This window comes from Eleutherodactylus coqui, chromosome 13 (genome assembly GCF_035609145.1).
Source record: "Eleutherodactylus coqui strain aEleCoq1 chromosome 13, aEleCoq1.hap1, whole genome shotgun sequence".
Taxonomy (NCBI): Eukaryota; Metazoa; Chordata; class Amphibia; order Anura; family Eleutherodactylidae; genus Eleutherodactylus; species Eleutherodactylus coqui.
The window spans coordinates 51,734,074-51,757,006 of record NC_089849.1 but is presented as its reverse complement, the minus strand read 5'-3'; the positions used below and the strand labels follow the sequence as shown (position 1 = coordinate 51,757,006).

The window sequence follows — 22,933 nt, the reverse complement described above, 5'->3', positions numbered from 1 at the left end:
TCAGTCCTCCAGTCTGCAGTGCCTTAGAAAACAATACAAACATAGAAATCAATCAGAATTTTTTTTTAATGAAAACCAATTACAAAAAGTTTTCATTTCCCAAAACACATTGATTAAAATAAAGAGTACAAAGCTGTACATAGCCTTTAAGATAAATTTTGCTGTATTTACATTGAGGGTTTAAACAGATGGGCGTGTTTTAATCCTGTTATGCAGGTGTGAAAATCATGGCCACATAACAGGACAAAACAAAGCCATTGATTTCAATGGTTTCGTTTCCACTGTTGGGATTCTTTCATATTACTACTATGCACGAGAAAAGAAAGGACCAGCCCTATCTTTCTCACATGTAGTTAATACTATGTGCAGGTAAGGGTGCATTCAGACGACCGTATATCGGACGGGTTTTCACGCCCAGCCGATATACGGCGTCTCTCTCTGCAGGGGGAGGAGGCTGGAAGAGCCGGGAGCAGTGCTCTGAGCTCCCCACCCCCTTTCTGCCTCCTCTCCACCCCCTCTCCGCCCCTCTGCACTATTTGCAATGAGAGGAGGCGGAACGGGGGCGGGGCTAAGTGGTGGGAATTAGCGCCAGAGGGGGTGGAGAGGAGGCAGAGAGGGGGCGGGAGCTCAGAGCACTGCTACTGGCTCTTCCAGCCTCCTCCCCCTGCAGAGTGAGATGCCGTATATCGGCTGGGCGTGAAAACCCAGCTGATATACGGTCGTCTGAATGCACCCTTAGATAGGGGCAGGTTCTATCTTCCCGCTTTTTTTCCTAAACTCGCATGCACTAGCATGGAATTTGAAAAATCCCCAAAAATACAAAAAAAAAACCTGCTTCATGTGCTAATACGCTCCGTAGCAGTGAGTGTATTAGCGCATGTGGCCATGTGTTTTTGCCCTAAGGGAGAAATTAATGAAATTGGTTGCTAGGGGCAACTAAAACCGTGCTTCTTTTAGACAGTTTCATAAATCTGAGCAATAGTGGATTCACACGGGGGTATTTGCGTGCATATTTGTGTGCACAGTACTCTGAAAATAGAACCCAATTCGCGTGCACAAAAAGAAATGCAACATGCTCTACGATCATGCGCATTGCCACACCAAAATTCACCATAGAAGTTTATGGGGATTGCGTAAATGCGTGCACAATGTGCAATGGTATGCGCAATACGCTGCAAAACTCCATGAGCAGAAGAACATATCTGAAACTCATTCGGCTAAATAGCCATTTAAATCGGGGCATGTCCGATGTGTAAAGTACCATGCCCTGCATGCACAAAATACAGTAAGATACAAAATGTTGCACGCAAAAACGCATATGCCCATGTGACGCTACCCTAGGGACTCCCACAAACAAGCACTTCTGTGCACATTTTTGGTTGCGCAGACAATATAATCCATTGATTTTCCATTCTACATTTTTGCGCTATATTTTCATGTGTACGAAAATATATACCAGACATGCTCTACGCAGTCTATAGGGGTGTGCAAGTGCACACCCCGTCCACACGAAATTGCGCACAAACTGCAGGATTTTGCGGTATTAATTGATAACACAGATGACTACTTAATAGAGATGAGCGAGTATACTCACTAAAGGCAATTGCTCGAGCGAGCATTGCCCTTAGCGAGTATCTCCCCGCTCAAGACAAAAGGTTCGGGGGCCGGCGGCGGGGGAGCGGTGAGTAGCGGCAGTCAGCAGGAGGGAGCGGGGGGAAGAGAGGGAGAGAGAGATCTCCCCTCCGTTCCGCCCCGCTCTCCCCCGCAGCTCCCTGCCCGCCGCCGGCACCCGAACCTTTTGTCTCGAGCGGGCAGGTACTCGCTAAGGGCAATGCTCGCTCGAGCAATTGCCTTTAGCGAGTATACTCGCTCATCTCTAGTACTTAAGCTACTCAATTATGGTGCGCCGCCGATGTGAACAGGTTCGGCAACGCAAAAAAGTACAGTAGAATGCGCAGGTACACACGTAAAAGCAGGCGATAGCGCTCCCTTCACAGCGTAATCATGTCACTCTCACGCGAGCGTATATACGCCTACGCTTGTCAGCAGGAGCCCGAAGTGTTTTTGCATCAATCCTCCATCCTGAACACAATGCACCGCTCACATATGGTTGCACAATCCTCTTCAAGATTAGCAGAGTATCCACATTTCCATGCAGAGTATCCACCACATCCAAGGGCTAAAATCAAAATCAGGAGTGATGCGCAAAAGTATAGCTTTACTATAGAGTAGGGGAGCGACGCTTGCACATCATTATCCCGCAGTCCCTGGCTTTTCCCCTCTACCTGCATCTCCATCCTGTAATCTGTGCATTTATCATCCGATGCATGAGTTCAACTTAAAGCATTTCCATAACCGTTTATTAGGCTTGAGTATTAGCATACATATTTGTGTCTGTCAGCATATCCCTATGTATACCATCCGATATTTATTTATCACTGTCACTTTGTGTTGCAGATATTAAAATGAGTATGTGGTTGAGCTAGTATAATACCGGGAGAGGAGTGCAGTGGGAGACCGCTTTACATCTCATTCAGAGCCGCGTATAATTCTGCGAGACGAATAAAGTCGTTCAGTGCCGATGCAGCAGAATTGAGTTTGTTATTTAGCGCTACTTAGTGAGAAATCATGATATGTCTTAGAATGAAAAACAAGGGAGCAGACAGCTGTATCTGTAGGGAAGGGGAGGCAGCAGATGAGTTTCCATATGTTAGAGTTGAAATAATGATGGTAAAGGTCTAGAACACAGAGAATAGGAGGTGTAGCTCAAAGGTCCCAACTCCTAAGCCATACGGGCAGGGGTGCACAACCTTTTTTGGTCCCATGGCCATATTGTTACACTGAACCATTCTCAAGGGCAACAATAACATTTAAAGGGGTATCACCATCTGAGACACTTATTTATTGAGCGATAATCATTGCGTCTAAATGCTACCATCATTTGCTTTCCATGCGAACTATGATTTTTAGTTGAATTTAAAATCCATAGTTCAGCGGAAAGCTGATAGCAGGGACCGCACGCTGTGTTCTCCACAGGAGCGCTAATAACATTGTTTTCAGCTGCAGTCCCAGGGCAGAACAAAGGAGCTGTATGCAGATAACAGACAGCCTGCTGTTCTCTGCATGCAGCGAAGGGAGGCTCATTTACATGCAAATAAAGCTAATAAGCTGCTAATGGGCATTAGTGTTGCTCAGACTGTCATTCTCCCTATCTTTTGAACGAATTTTGAGTGATTATCTTTGCATGTAAATGGGGCTTTACTCATAGACTCCATGTTGTAGTGCCAAACAGTTGTCAAGGGCGCCAATTTTTCTCAACTGCTTGGAAAAGTGGAGATGCAACACTAAGGGCCTTGACAGAGGGTCGTGTTTGTGGAACTTTTTGATTCTAACGGTTTTGGTCTCACAAGTGTGTTTCTCGCACAATATTCCTACACGTGAGATAAGATAGGTCCTGCCTTATCTTTCGTCATTCTTTTTTCTTTGCACACGCGATGGCCCAGTTTTTGAACTGTAAAAAAAAGACTTTGGGCTAGTTCATGCCAAAAAGGAAGAAGAATAGGGTTTAGGTTGGAGGAAGAGACCTCATGAGAGATTATGAAAACATTTGCTCGTATAATATAGAGGCTGAGGGTTCATGCACTTGGGCATTTTTTCCATCCGAATTTTGAACCGAAAAATTCGAAAACTGTATGGAAATACCCCCCTTTTCATTTCAAAGCGTGTATTCAGGGGCGTAACTATAGAGGGTGCAGGGGATGCGGTTGCACCCGGGCGCAGGAGCCTTAGGGGGCCCATAAGGCCTCTCTTCTCCATATAGGGAGCCCAGTACTATGAATAAAGCATTATAGTTGGGGGCCCTGTTACAGGTTTTGCATTGGGGCCCAGAAGCTTCAAGTTATGTCTCTGTGCAGCATGGTTTAGGTATGGGTACGGGTACAGGTATAGATAGAGGGGGGGCCCCAGCTCACGTTTTGCATCAGGGCCCCCGAGCCTTTAGCTACGCCCCTGCGTGTATTCCCATGTTTTTGTTTTTTCTCGAATGAATAGTCCGAGTAAATAAAAGATTGCAGCATGACCTATTTTTGGCCTATTTCTTGGACAACAATAGTACATGTCAATGTGCGATGTCCACCACATCGGACAGCACAGCAATGGGATGTCCAAGTGCTGTCCAATCCGAGTTACACCCAAGAATCTTGGCACGACTTTTTAAACCTCCATGTGCATGTAACCTGAAGTAGATTGGCGGAGGAAACTCTAAACATAGATGTAACTATCCATACTTAGATAAGTAGTAGTGTAGTATAGCTCTACACTAATAAGCATATCTATAGATCAGTGTGTGATGACCGAAAAGTTATAGTAAACACAAAGAATAAAGTAATTGTCATTTGTAGTTAAAAAAAAAGAGAACTTGGCTAACTTGAAACCAAAGTTATACATTGCTGCAGGATACGAACGTTAAAGGGAACCTGCCAGCTTGATCATGCTGTTCAAACTGCAGGCAGCGTATAGAGCAGAAGGAGCTGAGCAGACTGATGTATGGGTTTGTGGAAGAAGATTCAGCAGAACCTATAGTTTATTCATTTCTATCCCTGCTTATTCTGAGTTTAGATGTCCAGTGGGGGGTCCTACCTGTGATTGACATCTATTTCTCTATGCACAGTCATAGCTGTCAATCACTGATAGCTCCGCCCACTGGACCTCTAAGCTCAGGATGTGCAGACATATAAATGAATAAAATACAAGTTCTACTGAATCTTTCCCCAAAAACTATATACAATCTGCTCCTCCTGCTCTACAACATCCAAGCCTGCAGTTTGGCTAGTATATTAGAGCTAACAGATTCCTTTTAAGTACTTACTGCAATTAATAGAAAGTAATGCAATGTTTTTTCTTGTCCTCCGTCTTTTTGGGGTACTGATAATGGAGTGACACTATAATCATACCCAGAGGTGTAACCTAAAGCTCCCGGGCCCCGATGCAAAACTTGTAACAGGGCCCCCAACTATAATGCTTTACTTATAGTACTGGGTTCCCTATATGGAGAAGAGAGGTCTTATGGGCCCCCTAAGGCTCCTGGGCCCGGGTGCAACCGCATCCCCTGCAACCTTTATAGTTACACCCCTGATCATACCTTCATCAGGCCCCCAATTTGCAATATGATTATTTTCACCATGGCGTTTGCTGTTAGAATGGACGCAGAACTGTGCAGAGTTAAAGGATTTTTGTTAGACCGGTCTTAGCAGTAACAGGTATTAGATCCAGACGTCATTGCTACTTGGGGAAATATGTAACGGGGTCCCCTCCCGCATTATCTGAGGTTATTTGTAGGATTGATGCTACAGGGCCCGTGTGCAGCTGCAACCTAAGACCCCTAAAGCTTGGTCTCTGGCTGGCACTTGATGCCGCAGCTGGAAAGTCTGCAATGTATTCTTAGCAGTCACATCCGTACAAAGACACAGTCACCAAGATCTGCATCACATCACTGTCAGTCGTCAATATGCTATGAGGCACCGCAGAGCGTAATCTGTACTCGCCTCCACGCTCTGTACATAATGAAATTTTAAATACAAAACCCAGAATCACAAATCATCATCTGGGTGTATTTTTTTTTCAGACTGGCAGAAAATATGTAGTGTCAGGATTCACGATTTTCTATTTGGCTGGTTAATTTGCTCTTATTTGTAATCAGTTTCAAAACTGACACTGATTTAACATTTATTTGATTTGGGTCATTTCGATAGCGTTTAACCAAATTGTTGACAGCCTTTTTTTCATTAGACAGTTGATCCACCTCCTATTACAGATCACAAGCCGAAAAACGGTTGGGAACCTCTGTTCTAGAAGATAGGAGTATAATGAGGGACAGCTAGGAAAAGCAAGGGAAGATAAGAAAGCTCTGTGCCGTGCAAATTAAAGGTGTTGTGCATGATAAGAAAAGAAGGTCCGCTCTTTTTATTCCATTTTGTTTTCACGGAAACAGCGCCTCTCTTGTCTGTGGGCTATGTCTGGTATTGCAGCTCAGCTCCATTCACTTTAATGGAGTAATGGAGACAAGATATAGCCCAATGGAGACAAGAGAGGAGCTGTTTTTGAAAATTAAGCAAACCTTGTTTTCTTAACTTGGACTTGGGGAAAAACATTTGTCAGGCTTAGGGTAAAACAGCTATATCTATACATTTTTGTGCTATGCTTCTCCACTTCCATACACCTCTCTAATGTCACTCTGTCACCCTGGTGGGTTCATGCTGTCACATCTAATTATTCCTCTTTTTCTTTTTATTTCTCGTTTTTCGGTCCCCCCCATGTGACCGCTCTCCATCCTCTAGAAGAAATGTGTACTCCTATTCATACTATCTGTAAGTACCTGCAGAAACCACACCCTTTCCCCATCAGCACATTCCCTCACCCATAACCCTGTTCCTCATACCATGGCTTATTCATCTGTTGCTTACTGAGCTGCATGCAGGAAGTCAATAGTTCAGCAGTGGTATCATTTATATACAGGGCCGGTCTAAGGTTGGTGGAGACACATAGGCCAAAAATTAGCTGGGTCACCCTTCCCCTTTAATAGTGACATATAAGACGTAGATATAGCACCATACATAGCAGCCATTCCAAACTCCTCTCCGCTTCCAGCATCTGAATTTGAATTCCCTTTGCTGTAAATGTCGAGGAAGTGTTCAAAGGACTGAGTGGTGAAGACCTCTAGGTGGTGGAAGCCCCTAGGCAATTGACCTCTTTTCCTCTGCCCTCTTTACCATCCAATCCTCTTTATATCTTCTAAAAGAAGTGGTGCATAATAGGATGATGATTAGAGTTGAGCAAAATGAAAGTCAAACCCTGTTTCAGATCAAACTTTGCTAAAAGTTTGGTGTAGTGCAAACCCGAACCTTGGGTGGTTCATCTCTTCTAAACCCACTAAAATGAAGAAAGAGGAAGAATTACATGACCTCAGGGTAGCCCATAATGCATTACAAACAGTTTCTCTTCTTCTTTTCTCTCTCTTCTTCTCCTCCCTCATTTACTTCTTCTTCTTCTCCCTTTTCTTCTTCTTCTTCTTCTTCTTCTTCTTCTCTCTTTTCTTCTTCTTCTTCTCCCCTTTCTTCTTCTTCGTCTCCCTTTTCTTCTTCTTCTTCTTCTCCTCTTTCTTCTTCTCCCTTTTCTTCTTCTCCCTTTTCTTCTTCTTCCCTTTCTTCTTCTTCTTCTTCTTCTTCTTCTTCTTCTTCTTCTCCTCCTCCTCCTCCTCCTCCTCCTTCTTCTCCCTTTTCTTCTCCTCCTCCTTCTTCTCCCTTTTCTTCTTCTCCTCCTTCTTCTCCCTTTTCTTCTTCTTCTTCTCCCTTTTCTTCTTCCTCCTCTTCTTCTTCTTCTTCTCCTCCTTTTTCTTCTTCTCCCTTTTCTTCTCCTCCTTCTTCTTCTCCCTTTTCTTCTTCTCCTCCTTCTTCATCATCATATTCTTCTCCTTCCCCTCTTCTTCTTCTTTTTCTCATCCTTCTATTCTTCTCAACCCTCTTCTACTCTCTCTTCTTCTTCTCCATCTTCCTCTTCTTCTTCTCACTCCATTTCTTCGTCCTCTTCTCCGTATATTTAATTACTTGAGCTCTACATCTACATCACATATAAGAATTACTTCTTCCAACATTGAATGATAATATATTTATTTAGGCTTGTGTTACACTGAGCAACAGATAAATAAAGGATGGATTATTTATGGCGTTTTGCAAGCAATTACAGTCAGCATGCACATGCTTCTATCAGCTTTGCACAATATGGACACTGTAGTTTTCTCCAACTCTTCTTCCCAAATTTGCTCAAGAGCTAAGAGCTAATTTGAAGTAGAAAATATCAATGTAGTCTGAACTCTGACTTGACCACTCTAATGTATGTGTGGTCCCATCAGACCACAGAACTTCTTATAACACATGACATTTCTTACATGCCCTTGCAAGATTCGAAATAACTTGAATGGCCGTGGGTGATCTCCATTTAGCGACAGCATTTTTTGTGCTACTAAAACCAATTAGTGGATCCAGTGATGTTTCACACGTTTCATATGTGGGATTAATGTCGAACACTTTGTAGAGATTTATTTCCACTTTGACATTAATTCTGTTGATCGATGTCAACAAAGCCAATTAAACCCCTTGTGATTCAATGTTATTACACAATAAAACAGAAAACAGTCAAAACGGGTGAATATGCTTTATAGGTCCCTATATAAATAGGCAACACTTGTCTTCCCTTCAATGGCATATGTCTTTATTGTAACCCAAACGCAGCTTTACAGTCTTAAGGTGCTTGCACACACTGTTTTTGGACAAGCGCCACTGCAGTTTTTGATACCGGCTTTTGAGCCAAAGCTAGAAGTGGATTCAGCAGGAAGGAGAGGTATAAGTCATTCTTCTATTCCTTTTAAGTCTTTCTATTCCCTATTCCTTTTGAATCTACTTCTGGCTTTGAGTAAAAAAAAACTGCCATCAAAATGGCGTAGCTTAAAAAAAACAGTCTTATAAACTATTACTTTTCCAACACACTTGGCTTTCACGGTCCCAGGAGTAGGGGTGTGATGAAATACAGTCAGGCTGTGCTCACATGCATTAAATTTTTGTTTCTTTCACAAAAAATATATTCTTGTCATTAAAAATTATTGCAAAAACCATGGAAAACACTTTGCATATGAACATAGCCTAAGTGACCACACTGGAAATTACCGTGCTCATGTTCGCAAGGATATAGGGGTCTTAAAGGCATATCCCAATATCAGCACTTCCTGCCTGAGATGAGAAATCTGTGGCCAGCTTTCCAATTACATTGCAGGAAACAACCCAGGTGACAGCCTTAAGCTGTTTCTGTTACTCCCATTGAAGTGAATGGGAGTTAAGAAAGTAGCACAGCACAGCGCGCTATGCTATTTTTTGTAACTTCCACGTTATGAAAATAGCATGTGCAAATGGGAGATAGTACAATGCCTCTGCAGTTCCAACTATTGGAAGGCGGCATTCCTGCAAGCCCATGTCAGTCCTTTCAACTGCCTTGTAACAAAGACTGGGAATATAGGCCAAAGTTAGAGTCGTCTCCAGAAGGAAAAGATAACCATGTACAGATTGTTTCAGGATGTTTGCCCCTCACTGATGTACAATAGGTTGCTGGCTTGGCTGGGTGAGAGACCTATGACATGGGTCGGGAAGGGTATAGTTTCTCCATGTGGAGATCATGCAATAGGTGTGAAGAGACTTATAAGGCCATGCATGCTTTCCCCAACAAGAAACTATACCCTTCGCGACCCATGTCATAGGCCTCTTACCCAACCAAAGGGGAAGGGTATAGTTTCTTGTTGGGGAGAGCATGCATGGCCTTATAAGTCTCTTAACACCTATTACATGATCTCCACATGGAGAAACCATACCCTTCCCGACCCATGTCATAGGCCTCTCACCCAACCAAACCAGCAACCTACTGTGCATCCCAGTGAAGGGTGAAACTGTTGAAACAGCAGTCTGTAAGTAGATATCTTTGACCTCTGGAGAAGACTTTGACTTTTGGTTTATACTTCTAGTCATTATTTCAAGGCCTGTTGAAAGGTCTAAACTTGACTTGTAGGAATGCTGCCTTCTAATACATGATGCTATAGTGGCAATATTCCATCTTCTCATTTGCCTATTCAAATTTCCCAGAGGGACATACATGGCCTTTAACCCCTTGAGTGGCACGCCCGGAAATTTTCCAGGACCAGCTCCACTGCTCATAGCGACATAGCCCGGAAGATTTCCGGGCTATGTATCACTATGGGAGCTGCAGAGCACAATGCCACAAGCTGTGACAGTGTGCTCTGCCTGCACAGACCCACAGAGAACAAAGCAAGGGCTTTGAAAAACCAGCAGAAGATATTGCCGATATGCCGGCAACCTCCTGCACTGGTTTGTTTACAGGTTGCCATAGAGACCATCGGCTTGTCAGAAGCTAGCTGATGGTCTCTGTGGCAGGGAGAGCTTGGTGCTTGGCTGTCAGAGGACAGCTAGGTACTAGCTCTTACAGCAGAGATCAGAGAAAACCTCCGATCTCTGCTGTGTTAACCCTTTACATGCTGCAGTCTATGTGACTGCAGCATGTAAAGGGCTGTCACTGCAGCATGTAAAGGGCTGTCACCATCGGACCCCCGGAATGTGATCAGGGGTCCTGATGGGTCCCTGTGGAAGTCCCCTAAAGGGACAAAAAATTAAAATTAAAAAAAAAAAAAAAAAAGTTTAAAAATTATAAAAAAAATAATAAAAACACTTGTCTCCCTTTACTTTGTAAAAAATCAAAAATACAATCACACATGTGGTATCCATGCGTCGTAATGACCCAGAGAAGGAAGTTAATACATTATTTAACCCCTTAATGACATGGCCCCTTTTTTTCTTTTTTCCCCATTTCTTTTTTTCCTCCCCCGTTTAAAAAAATCACAACGTGTCCCGCAAAAAACAAGCCCTTATATGGCCATGTCAATGGAAAAATGAAAAAGTTATGGCTCTTGAGACGCAACTGCAAAATTAGTTGAAATTCAATGATTAGACCATTTTAAAAAACCTGCCCTGGTGGGCACGACAGGGTGGTAGGAAACCCGCCACTCAAGGGGTTAAAGTCTCCTCACATCTTCTAAGTGCTCTCCCCAAGGAGAAACCATACCCTTCCCGACACATTGAAATAGTCTAACATGCTGTGCTACGCTGTTTCTGTAACACCAATTGAATTAAATGAGTATTACAGAAACCACGTAAAGGCTGCCATGCTCTTCAGTTTCTATAACACCCAACAAGGTGCTCAGGAAACCAGCTATGGGTTTCTCATCTCAGCCAGGAGGTGCTGAGCTGGAACACCTCCTTTCATAAAGTTAACCTTTATGCCCACTATGGCTCTTTGTTGCACACAGACGCCTAAAGAAGTGCATGGGGGTCTTACTACTGTATCTCAGTATGCTTCTAATTTCATAGAGCGTCATAGAGAAGGATTTTCTTCTGAATGAACCAGAAGGAAGAAAAATTGTAGCATGCTTCATCACATGTCATTTTACAGATATATTCTCCTCTGGAAGCATGCAGAGAATACCTCTGACAGAGCAGCATATGGTGGCAAATCGAGTCTCCATAGTAAAGAGCAGACTCTGTGTGTTGCATAGAGCCTCCTCCTGCACATGGCTCTGCCTAAGAGATAAACTCTTGAGAGCGGAAGAAAGGACTGATTTATGTCTGTCTAACTGTGTCATTCACCTGGGTAGATGTGCGCGTAAAATCCTTTGGATAATCTAATACAGCAGCTCTGCTTCCCTTATAATGAGGATGACAGTGTGATTGTTCTGCAAGCATCCGATCCCCTACCCATTGCCTTAAATAGAAAAATATCATCACAGTAATTCACTTCCCATTATTAATAACCACCGACTCAAACTCATTAGTGATCTGTGGATAAAACTCTCCTTGTAGAGGAAATGTAAGGTGTTAATTACCAAGGCCTACAAGGAAGCGGTGCCCAAGTGTCACAACACTACGACTCTGGGTAACCTAACGTCTGCCAAACATCCCTGAGCTCCCAATTACACCATGAAAAGCAGTAATATCACTTGGCTAGCTCTAAAGAGATATGTGCAGCTGAACTTGATGCGTTAGCCAGTTGAGTCACATGTATAGCTGATTATCCAATGATCTGCCAATTAGGATGCCTTAGTTTCAATAGACAAAGCCATGTTGCGTAGCCCTGGATGTGTCAGTCAATGGGTACGGAAACATTTGCCGTAATAAATAGCTCAGCGAGTGGTGTTCTGTGTGAAGAAGAGACTCCGTCTGAATAAAAATCATTTCTGTCTATGTCACCTAGCATGAGAGCCTTGAGCTTGTCAGACACTCTGCTTTTTTTGCCTCCAGGAAATTGGCCAAGAAACAGAAAGAAACCCAAAGTGGCTCTCAGAGGGAAATGGGTCTGGTGGCTTCGGATAAAAGCTCCAGCAAACTAAGCTCCACCCGCAATGAAGACACTTTCTCCAGCTGTCAGGACGTCAATGGATTTAGTAAGAACATCACAGTTCTTGGGAGGGAGATGGTGTATCATTAGGACAATTACCATATATGAAATATGAGATCCATTGTACAGTTGAAAGCATTTACACAATTGGAAAGACTTTATTAATTCCCACTGGGAAAAGTAGTACTGTTTTCCCTTAGTCAGTCACAATTTTCCTCCGATGCTCCTTCCGCTATAAACTGATAGAACGGCTATTAAAGCTTTAATGGAATAATTCCCTGATATTGCACTGAGATCCTGCTATGAACGTAAGCCTTTAAAATAGGCATTTCCTAAAAACTTCAATAACATATTAGAGCAAACGTTAAACTCCCTACCGGCCTTTGTTTATTCCCAAAGCTGATTATTGTTAAAGCTCGTTCTTCATGTAGTCCAGTAATGCAGTGAGTAAGACTTAAGATACCTACACAAGGGGTGATTATCAGCCAAATAATCTCTCGAAAGACCGAAAGCAAAACAACAGACATTCTGAGTAAATACAGCCACCAACTGGGTGATGAGTGATAATTCGCTCACTAGTTGTTTAGTTTTTAGCTCACCTTAAAATAGTCACTGGTTGATCTAAAGTTGCCAGGGGTAAAGTCACAGTCGTTCTCTCTCTCTTTTCGAAATGGAATGACTACTGAACGATGATCACGCTGCAAAAGCACACAAACAAGAGTCGGTTGAAGGACAACAACTCGCTTTAGTGATTGTTCTGAATGACTGTTAAGAAGATAGTTGTCCGGTGTAAATTGTAATACCAATAGAGATGAGTGAGCACGCTCGGTAAGGTGAGTTACTCGAGCGAGCCTCGGTCATCTCGAGTAACTGCCTTCTCCTCCGAGCATGCTTGGGAGGGGCGGCGGGGGTGAGCGGCGGGGAGAGAGAGATCTCTCTCACTCTCCCCTCCGCTCTTCCCCGCCGCCCCCCCAAAGCACGCTCGGAGGAGGAGGCAGTTACTCGAGATGACCGAGGCTCGCTCGAGTAACTCTCCTTACCGAGCGTGCTCGCTCATCTCTAAATACCAACTAATGTTATACAGCATTCATGTGCATGAATGGGTAAGGGTCACTTTACACCAGATAACTATCATTCGAATGATCACTTGATAGAGCAAATGTAAGCAACAGTAAACACGGCCACCAACCAGGTGACAAACAAGAATTTGTTCACTAGTTGCTTTGTTTGAGCTTCCCTAAAGATAGTCATTAGTTGATTAACATCTGGTGTCAATAAGTAATTGTTGCACTTCAACTACTAGCCATTAACTTTGTAGTGGGGGGGGTGCATGTACGTCGTGTAACTTCCACCGAATGATGATTGGCTCACGCCGTTTTTTGAACATTTTGCCCTTTCACTTAATGCTCATTGGTTCCCAAAAATGCGTGAGTAATCACCAATTAAACAGTCCTTGCTGGTATGTGAAAAAATACTGGCTGCTGTCATCTCTGGCTGGTTTTGGTCTAGCGAGAGATCGCAGCATTGAGTGTTCACTTTAAGCCTGCTTGCACGTATTTATGTGCATTTAATGAATTCGGCAACCAATGGGCAAGTGTTGAGGAGGGATCAAAAATTTTGATATACACCCCACCAAAGAACCTCACACCCCCTAACTAGTCAATGAATGATATTTCAGCCCATGTAAAGGTTCCCAACAATTCATTCAAAATTGAACAAGTGAACAACAATTGCTCTGTGTAAAGCAGTCAACAACAGTCATTCAACGCCATTTCGAGTGACTATTCAGATGATAGTTGCCCCGTGTAAAGCCACCATAAGATCATGTCACATTGATGAGTGGCGCTGCAATCTAGTGTGGGCCAAAGTGTACTATCACTACCATAATCTATAGGCAGAACATTTTTATTGCATTGTACAGCATCCTGATAAAGAATTTGAGTCCACAATCAAACCAAACTTGAGAAGAAACACTAATTGTGGCTGCTACGGGACGGTAGAAAAGGTCAGAAGTTTAGAAAGACCTCATGTCCTTTATTTTTGGGCAAAGTGACTCTGCAGTAAACCCCCTCTGAAACAAGCTAAACAGACAATCATGTCCACTGAAAAATTAGGGGTGGCTGATGGACTATAAAGCATGTTATGTGATCAATTGTAATGTTGTCGCTGTGGCATTGCTTTGCAACCTGAACTATTGCCAATGAGTTGCCCCCTAATGACTATGTATCAATGGACTCAAGTCAATATCATGATAATACTGTAGATAATTTTATTATCCTGAGCTGTACCCAGTCATATTTTACATTTCTTAGCAAGAAGACTTAAGGGGCAGATTAACTATGGAGAATTCAAGTTTTCTGGCACAGATTGTGCTAAAAAACCATCTAACACATTTTATAGCACATTTATGATGTGTTTTAGACACTCGGATACTTTTAATCACGTCCAACAAAGACGTATGGCTTGGTGGAAAAGTCGTATAAAGTTAGACTCGACAGTCTAAAATTAGTTATCAGTCAGCAGAGTTTCGCCCCATTTTTGCAATGCCATGCATTTTTGTTGGACAGACTGTAAAAAGTATCCAAAAGTGTCTAAAACTACATGATAAATGTGACGCATACCGTGGAAGACAGTTTTCTGGCACAATTTCCACAACAACATTGTTGAATGCTCAATAATAAATCTGCCATAATGTTTTCATAGAGTAGAATACAGAGTTACTACCCCAGATATCATGTCCCACCTCAGCTAATTCACCCTCCATAGAGGTGAGTTTGAGTGTCATTATGTGTACTGTTCCAGCTCCCATCCAATACTGCTGATGGGCACAGGGTTTTCAGGCCTTATGAGGGATAAGATCCTGCTTAAAGGGAAGATGTCATCAGTCAAAGACCTATTGTTTAAATCATTTGTTATGTTAACATTTTGTAAGAGATCTTTGATGATGTTTTTTAAATTTTCAATGCCACTTCATATATTCAAAAACATCCCAATCTTCTGCACTTTTCACACTGACAACTAAAGGTTGATTTAGACACTAGAATCTTTTGAGCGATTCTCGTTTTGTCTAAATGTAGGGACATTGTGCAGTTTTCGTGCACGAGTCGTTCATCGCTGGATCCTAGATTGCTAGAATTGAGCGATCAGCTGTTATCAGTGGAGCAGGCTGTTATCAGCCGACTGCGCTGATAAGATTCTCTGTGCCTGTGTTCTGCTGTGAATTTACAGCGGGGCACGGGCTGTAAGTGCAGAGAACACTACAGCTGTTTGCTTATGCATATCAGCTGTAGTGTTCGGCGGGAGAAAGTGTCGGTGTCCCACTGCGCCTGCATAGCTGTATAGTAGCTAATTAGCTACTATAAAGTATCCAAAGACAATCGCTCAAAAACGGTCACTCAAACTATCGTTTGAGCGACTTTTGAGCGATAGTCTGTCAGTGTAAATGCGGTATAAGTTTAATAATAGGCAAAAAACTTCCTGTTCTGTAGAGAAAACGTTTCAGTAGTCACTTTATTAACATCACAGGCAGAATTACAATTAAAGGCAACACCTACATATAGATAATCCAAGATCCACCATTCACTATAAGTGATGATCACAGTTCTTCTCTTCCTCCCTGCACAGTGATCTCTGTGCATATCACACAGCTTGCCCACAACACGCTTTAACAGAAGTCAATGGGTCATCTCTAGTCTATTATTTCTATGGTCCATGAGGGTGCTGTGGAGAACAGGAAGTGTCAGGCTATGATTAGTTTTCGTGACCAGAGGGAAAATTGCAAGATTTCAGGATTTTTCTTTAATAGACATAGTGACATGGAAAATTTAAAAAAAACAAAACATCAAAAGTAAAGAAAAAAATATGTTTAATAGAAAATGTTGATTTAATTGATAGGTTATTTTTCTGATTAAACATTCCCTTTAATGCTGTTTTTGGATGGATAAAACAAAGTAACGCCATGTCGTTATAAAATGCAATTGATAGAGACTTGGCAAGAAAGACAAGTCTTACGTAAATATAGAAACGGGAGCCTGTTCGATGGTTTTCCACGTTTGAGCCATTATGAACCATCGAAAAGACAACTGACTCCCGTCTTTAGCATGCGGTACAGTCAGTTTCATGTAGAACAGTATAACTAGCCTCATACAAGCTTGTGAAGGTACAGATGTAGGGGAGCATATTGGAGTTGCGTTACGCTGTCCATCCTGTTGGCGGTAGGATATAGGACGTCTCTTGTGAAGACTATGCGGGGTGTTCCGTAGCTAGACTGATGTGTAACCTGTCTTCCTGCAGGCACTTCCTCGCCCTGCTCCTTCTCTATACAAAGCAAAAACCTGCAGGGAAAATCCTTACTCAATTCCTGCTACTCAGGTAGGGCTTTACAATGAACAAGCCTGTCCTGTGAGAATGCTAATGCAAGCCAGTGAGTTTGTCATTACAAGGAGTACGACTGCCAAGCTAACGTGCATGAGCAAAAGTCTAGAATGAGCAAAAGTCTAGATAAGTGAGACTGTCCTTTCAAAAAAAAGAGTTTTGCAACAATGTGGTGAGAATGACATGAGGGGCCTATAGTTTAGGTGCGATAGCTATAATATCGTATTATTGTGTTCCCTTTAATAAAAATGAAGTATTTGGTCTTGATTCTGTATTTTCTCTTCTTTCCTTTCACATCCTTCCGGCTTCCTTGGGCTCTATTCATCTTACAGTTTCCTCAGACACGGTTCCCTCTTCAACACTTCTAGGTATAGTAACAAAACCAGAACGGATAGTTTGTCACTTGGCTTAGTCTTTAATAGTAGCTTAGATCATGTACAATGATGTACAAATTCAGCAAGCTTACTTGAGAAACCGCTAACTTGTAAATGTATAGCGGAAACAAACTTTAAATTTACACCTAACTCAACAAAAGACATTGAAAAAGTCAACTTTAATGGGTTTACAGGGGAAATATTATGGATGACCTATCCTCAGGATAGGTTATCAATAGTTGATCGGCCAGGGTCCATCGCTCGGGACCCCGACCGATCAGCTGAGCTGGCGCGTGTTGTCAGCGCTGCAATAACGCTGAGGTTGAAGCGGAAGCCTTTGCGGCGACCTCCGTGTAGTGGCCGGCGCTTGTAACTGAAGGTACAGCTTTCATTGAAATCAATGGAAGCCGTGCCTGCAGTTATAAGCGCCGGCCACTACATGGGAGGTAAGCGCAGAGATTTCCGCTCCAAATACACAGAGGTCAGAGCAGAAACCTCTGCGCCGAGCTCCTTATAGTGGTCAGCGCTTGTAACTGCAGGCACGGCTCCCATTGATTTCAATGGGAGCTGTGCCTGCAGTTACGAGCGCCGGCCACTACATGGAGATCAGCATGGAGGCGTTCACTCTGACCTCTTTGTTATTTCTGTGCTCACAACTTGTGCCTGTTCAGCTGATACGAGCGATGGACCGAGGCTGATCAACTATTGATGACCTTTCCGCAGGATAGGTCATCAACAGAATTTCCCTGGAAAACCCCATTAAAGTTTTCTGAAATTGTGAATTAAATGCCCAGTGTGAAGTTAGTTTTCTATATCTGTAGACATTTAAAGGGTCACTCTGGTGAAAACACATTCCACTCCTCTCACCTGATTGCCTGTCACACTTTGGAGGGTTCTTCTGTATATTGCAGTCACTTCCATGTAGTTTAGCACCCTATCTAATGCTTATTAAGCAACATCTTGATGTTGATTTCACAATTCTTTGCTAGCAGTCCCATGATGCATCAGCACAGCATTAACTAGAGGCTATACCATCTCTGTCTGCTGGGGGACAGTTTAATTATTATTACCTTCTGTATTCTTTCAGATAAGCTACAGATCATAAGTAAAAAGTCAGGAGGATGATCTGTCACCTCCTCTATTACAACTGTATGACAGGATCAGTAATCATCATCAGTAACTTTGATATGAGTATCTGATTCCCCCTCTAAGCATTTTCTGCAATATAATCCATGTAATAGCATCACACAGATATTAGGCCGACTGAGAAATTGACTAGTTTGAGATCACAAGTAAATCTGAGCGGGTCAGAATTGAGATCACATGACTACCCGAGGAGAAGAAGGCCAGGAGTTTCAGATAGAAAGAAAGAACTAAACAAGGTTTTACTAGCTGGACTAGTTACATGATGAATGAAAAAAAAATTCACCAGAGTGGCCCTTTAATTTTAACTTATCTTCACCAAACCTTGTAAGTGTACCTTTCCCTGATATTAAAGGGGTTGTCCAATTACCGGACAATATTCCCCCTACAGCGCCTACTGTGCTAAAATAACAAAAAGAGCAGTACTTATCCATCCTCGATGACCACAATGCAGCCCTGCTTTGCTCCAGGTGTTTGTTGTAGCAGATGATGTCACCGGAAGTCATATGACTGCTGCAGCCAATCAGAGGCTGCGTCATTATCGTCCCAAACTCGTAGCATCATGGTACACGGGATGTGAGCACTGCTGCCGGGTGAATGGGCAGTGACTTTGCAGCCTCTGACTGGCTGTAGCGGTCAGGTGACTTTCAGTGACATCATCTGCTGCACCAACACTGGTACCGCAGCGGAGCTGCATTGCTGGATCTCAGCAGCAGAGGACGGGTAAGTACCACTCCTTTTATTTTAGCACAGTGAGCCCTATAGGGGGGATGTTGTTCGGTAGCTGGACAACTCCTCTAACTCCCAATATTCCTATCCCCTACTCACTAAGCTGAGATCTTTGTAGTATGGACATGGAAGGCATGGTGATCTTGTATGATTAATTTTCTAGCAAAAAAAAGTTACTTTTCAGAGTCCAACAATTTGACTCTGAGGAAGAAATTCATTGGTTGACTGAGCATTCATTGCCACAACACAAATAAGCAAAAAGCAGTGTGCGAACATTACCAAGCTGAACACAACTCAGGTTCCTGGGCCCATGTTAGTAGTAGGTCTAGGCTTACCTTCACTAACTTTTTATCTGTATACTCTAGCCAAGGTAGAGTGAGTTATTGATGGCCTTACCCATCTAGCTACATCCCTGGATGTCAGCCAATGCATCAACAGCAGATAGTAGCTCGTTGAAGATAGACTTTACAATTTCACACATAAGCAGGCCTACAAACAGTTTCATGCACGTTCCTTTTCCATTCTGATTTCTACCCAAACCTATCTTTCTTACAGACAGCAGAGACGTAGAGCTGAACCAGCCCACATTAACCATACAGACCCACCCATACCGGACATGTGAGCCACTGGAAATGGCCTATCCCCGTGGACAACTCCAGCCGGCCATCCGTGTGGCAGATCTTCTACAGCACATTACCCAGATGAAGAGAGGACAAGGGTATGGATTTAAAGAAGAGTATGAGGTGAGATTTTTCAATGCCTTTGACTAAAGGGAATTCTAGTCTCCAAATGTATGGCAAAGGCTAACATTTTATATAAAAAATAAGTATTGTTGGGAGTAAAACGTATTATTTCGCTATGAATTAAAACTTTGTTGAATGTTGTTTTGCTCTTTCAGTGCTGGCAATGAACAACCTCTGTGATTTTTCTCAATGATGTGCCTGGTTCCTACAAAAGAAGGACAGGGTTTTTAGAAATATTCTATTCTTCTATAAAACGCATTTGCTGTTCCTCAAGGATTTTACTGAGCCCTTGTTGACTTATAGTGTTCTAATGAATATTGGTTAGGCTTAGAAAATGTTATGAGAGATGTATTCTTCAATCTCTGCTTTGAGCACCAAAGCATCTTATTTTGTCTTGATCTGCTTATAGGGGTTGTTTCAGAAGAGAATCCCTGTTAAAGGGGTATTCTGGGCATTCAATCTCTTGCAGTAATAAAGACCTATCATCAGGATAGGTCATCAGTAGTTGATTGGCTGAGATCAGCTGATCTTAGCCACCCACCCCCACACTCACTGCATTGAAGTCAAACATCTACATTGGGATCAGATTCGGTAATTCTATAGAAAGTATCCCATTGAGCTATACCATACCTTCTATAGCACTTTAAGCAACAACCCCAATGCGGATGGAACTGACAACATCCAGCTTACTGCAGTGAGTGCTGGGGCTAAGATCAGGTGAGCAGGGGGTTGGACCCGATGACCCTGGAGCTCCCTTCCAACTCTACCATTCTATGATTCTATGATCTTCAGGGGTCCCGAGTGACGGAACCCCGCCGATCAAATACTGATCCTAAGGATAGGTCATAAAAATAAATGCTCCAAATATTCTTTCACTATTCGCGGCTAGAGCAGGGTTCCCTGCTATGGATCCCCCTCTATGATTTGGAATGGAGAGTAGAGATGAGCGAGTATACTCGCTAAGGCACATTACTCGAGCGAGTGGTGCCTTAGCCGAGTATCTTCCCGCTTGTCTGTCGGCTGCCGTCACGGGTGAGAGGTGAGTTGTGGCGGTGAGAGGGGGGGAGAGAGGGAGAGAGAGAGAGATCTCCCCTCCGTTCCTCCCTCGCCGCTCGCCGCCCCCTGCCGGCCCCCGAATCTTTAGAGACGAGCGGGGAGATACTCGGCTAAGGCACTACTCGCTCGAGTAATGTGCCTTAGCGAGTATACTCGCTCATGGCCATCTGTTTGAATGATCATTACGTAATATTAGATTTGCCCTGTAATTGACCATGCATGCGTTCCACCGGCGAAATCAGCTGTTCACTGGAATTACAAAAGAGGAATCAGCTGATTGCCCTGAGGCGACATTTTCAAAGGTGTTGTCTCAGATGGGACAATGCCTTTATTTTTTTATTAATTTGTTAGTTATTGGTGTGACTTATATTTTATGTTGTATTTCTACATTTGCCATGAGGTTTTTCCTTTCTGCACGTGCTGCGGTATGGGAAATAAGCCAAAGCAAATTTACATTATTACACTATTTACATTTTTAGTTTTACATTTTCATGAATGTTGGTTCAGAAAGCAACTGTTATAGTTGCTTTCTGAACCAAGGAGTTGACGCGGGTCTGGCATTACGTCACTGTGTCAGCACCGGACCACATGATGCGCCTGGAGGCACAGGCCTAGAATCTCTTTGTTTGTATCGCTGTGGAAGAAACATCTCCTTGGCTGTGTAGTTGTTTGATAGGCTGGCTGGTCTGTCTGTTATCCAGCCTATCAAGTATTTAATGGTGTTTTTAAACCAGCCGGGGAATTTCACTGGTGCTGGTTATAATATTTGGTATTCTCATTCTGTGTAGTGAGAAGAGGGAGTTGTTCTGGTCTGTGTTTGGTGCTATGTGTATTCAGTGTCAGTGCTCCTTTCATATAATTTCTGTCCTTTGTTTCCTGGTCATTCTTGGATCTATCCTATTGGGTCAACCCAACTTGCTCTTGCCATCTATAAACGTTTCAGGCAAGCCCCAGGTTCCTCTTGCAGGGTTGCCCTTTTCAGGATGGGTGCTCTGTTAGCTAGGCTGGTTCAGACACTTTTAGATTAGGGATAGTGCCAAACTGTCCAGGTGTTTATTCCACCTACCTGTCCTGTCTAGTCATTGTGGTCTCCGTGTTGTCTTGACAGATTTGACAGCAATGTTTGGTAGATGCTTATATTAGACATATATATTTCCAAATCACCATTGACTCCTCAAATCGTTTTTGTGCAATTAGTTCATTTCTAAAATAAAATCTCTAACTTTTTTGATGTAGAGCAATTATGTTCCAGGCGATTTTCTGTCTCAGACATCAAGAGAATAATTGTCTTGTGACTCCTGTTCTACCTGGCCAAGGAACCACATCCCTGCACATCTATACTATACTATACTGTACTGTTCTATGTGTGTTGCCCTATCTATTTGCATTTGGAGGCCTCACTTGCCACCCATTTGGGGACAAACAGGGGTCATAGGATCCCTGTTTTCTTTATACATTGGTATCCCAGAGGTGGAACCCTCACCTGTCAGACATTTATGGCATAGCGTTGGGATATCCCATAAATGTCCAAATTGTGAAAACCCTTTTAAGTGCTTCAATTGATCTGCAGCTTGTCCCTTTACTGTTATCCATAGTTTGCTCATGTAGTAGCTATTTCTGTGCCATTTTGCTTCCCCCCTTATTTACTATTCAGAAGTTATTCTCTGATATCCAAAAGCATTTTGCTCTATGGTCTCCCAGTAATTATTAAGCCAGTAACACAGCTGGAAGCGGAGACTGTCCCTATCCAGCTTAATAAGAGCCCATCTCTTCTCCATTAGGACTATCGAGGGCGATTAGCATCTGCCCCAGGGAGGGAACCATTAAAACAGTCGCAGAGAGGCTTAGTCTACAGATTAACCTACGAAAGACTGTACAGGATAAAAACTATGTTATGTCCCCAAGCCTTCCCCTCTTTAGCACTGGCTGTCCTTTTAATAGATCAATGCCCTTTTCAAACTCCACCGTTAAGCACTATAAATACATTTACTAAATCCCTCCGTGCTATGTTAAATTTATCCGCTTTGTTTCTTCTCATTTTAATTTTTTTATTTATTGTGTTTTTATTTTAGCCTAAATAGATTATAAAAGATAATACTATATTTGTTATGTGTCTGATATGCCCAGTGCTTACATCTAATGAGGACTTTTGTATCTGTAGAGAAATTATAGCATTTTTTTTTTCAAGAAAAAATGAAAAATTTACTTGATGAAAAATATGTATTTTTTTGGATAGTTGTCTGTATACCAAAGAGACAATGGTCATTGCCCATCAATGTTAAAGGGATCTAAAGTCAGAGTTGCTCTAAGTGACGTAGAGGAAACAAGGCACCAAGTGTACCAGCAAATTGCGTCCATTGACTGCTGAGGGCTCAGTCAGATAGGCGTTTTTATGTACGAATATATGTGCATAAAAACGAATGCCTACAATAATTGGCGTGACCAAAGCGGGCACCACACTGAAAAAAAACGCACTTGGCCACAATTTTGTGCACATAAAGAGCACTGCCT

The 22,933-nt window shown here is 42.7% G+C and overlaps 1 protein-coding gene across 7 annotated transcripts in view; it reads left to right on the top strand.

Annotated features, from left to right (window-relative positions):
* PTPRT (protein tyrosine phosphatase receptor type T) overlaps positions 1–22,933 on the top strand; it is a 325,072-nt gene that overhangs the window by 248,735 nt on the left and 53,404 nt on the right. For 2 of the 7 annotated variants that reach the window (XM_066586080.1, XM_066586077.1), the window contains 5 exons: positions 6,339–6,365; positions 11,907–12,049; positions 16,297–16,374; positions 16,710–16,745; positions 19,179–19,366. In XM_066586080.1, the coding sequence (XP_066442177.1) occupies positions 6,339–6,365; positions 11,907–12,049; positions 16,297–16,374; positions 16,710–16,745; positions 19,179–19,366 (472 nt within the window). Of the gene's footprint in view, positions 1–6,335; positions 6,366–11,906; positions 12,050–16,296; positions 16,375–16,709; positions 16,746–19,178; positions 19,367–22,933 lie in introns of all 7 variants that reach the window. The other 5 variants (XM_066586079.1, XM_066586076.1, XM_066586082.1 and 2 more) reach the window with 3 other exon arrangements.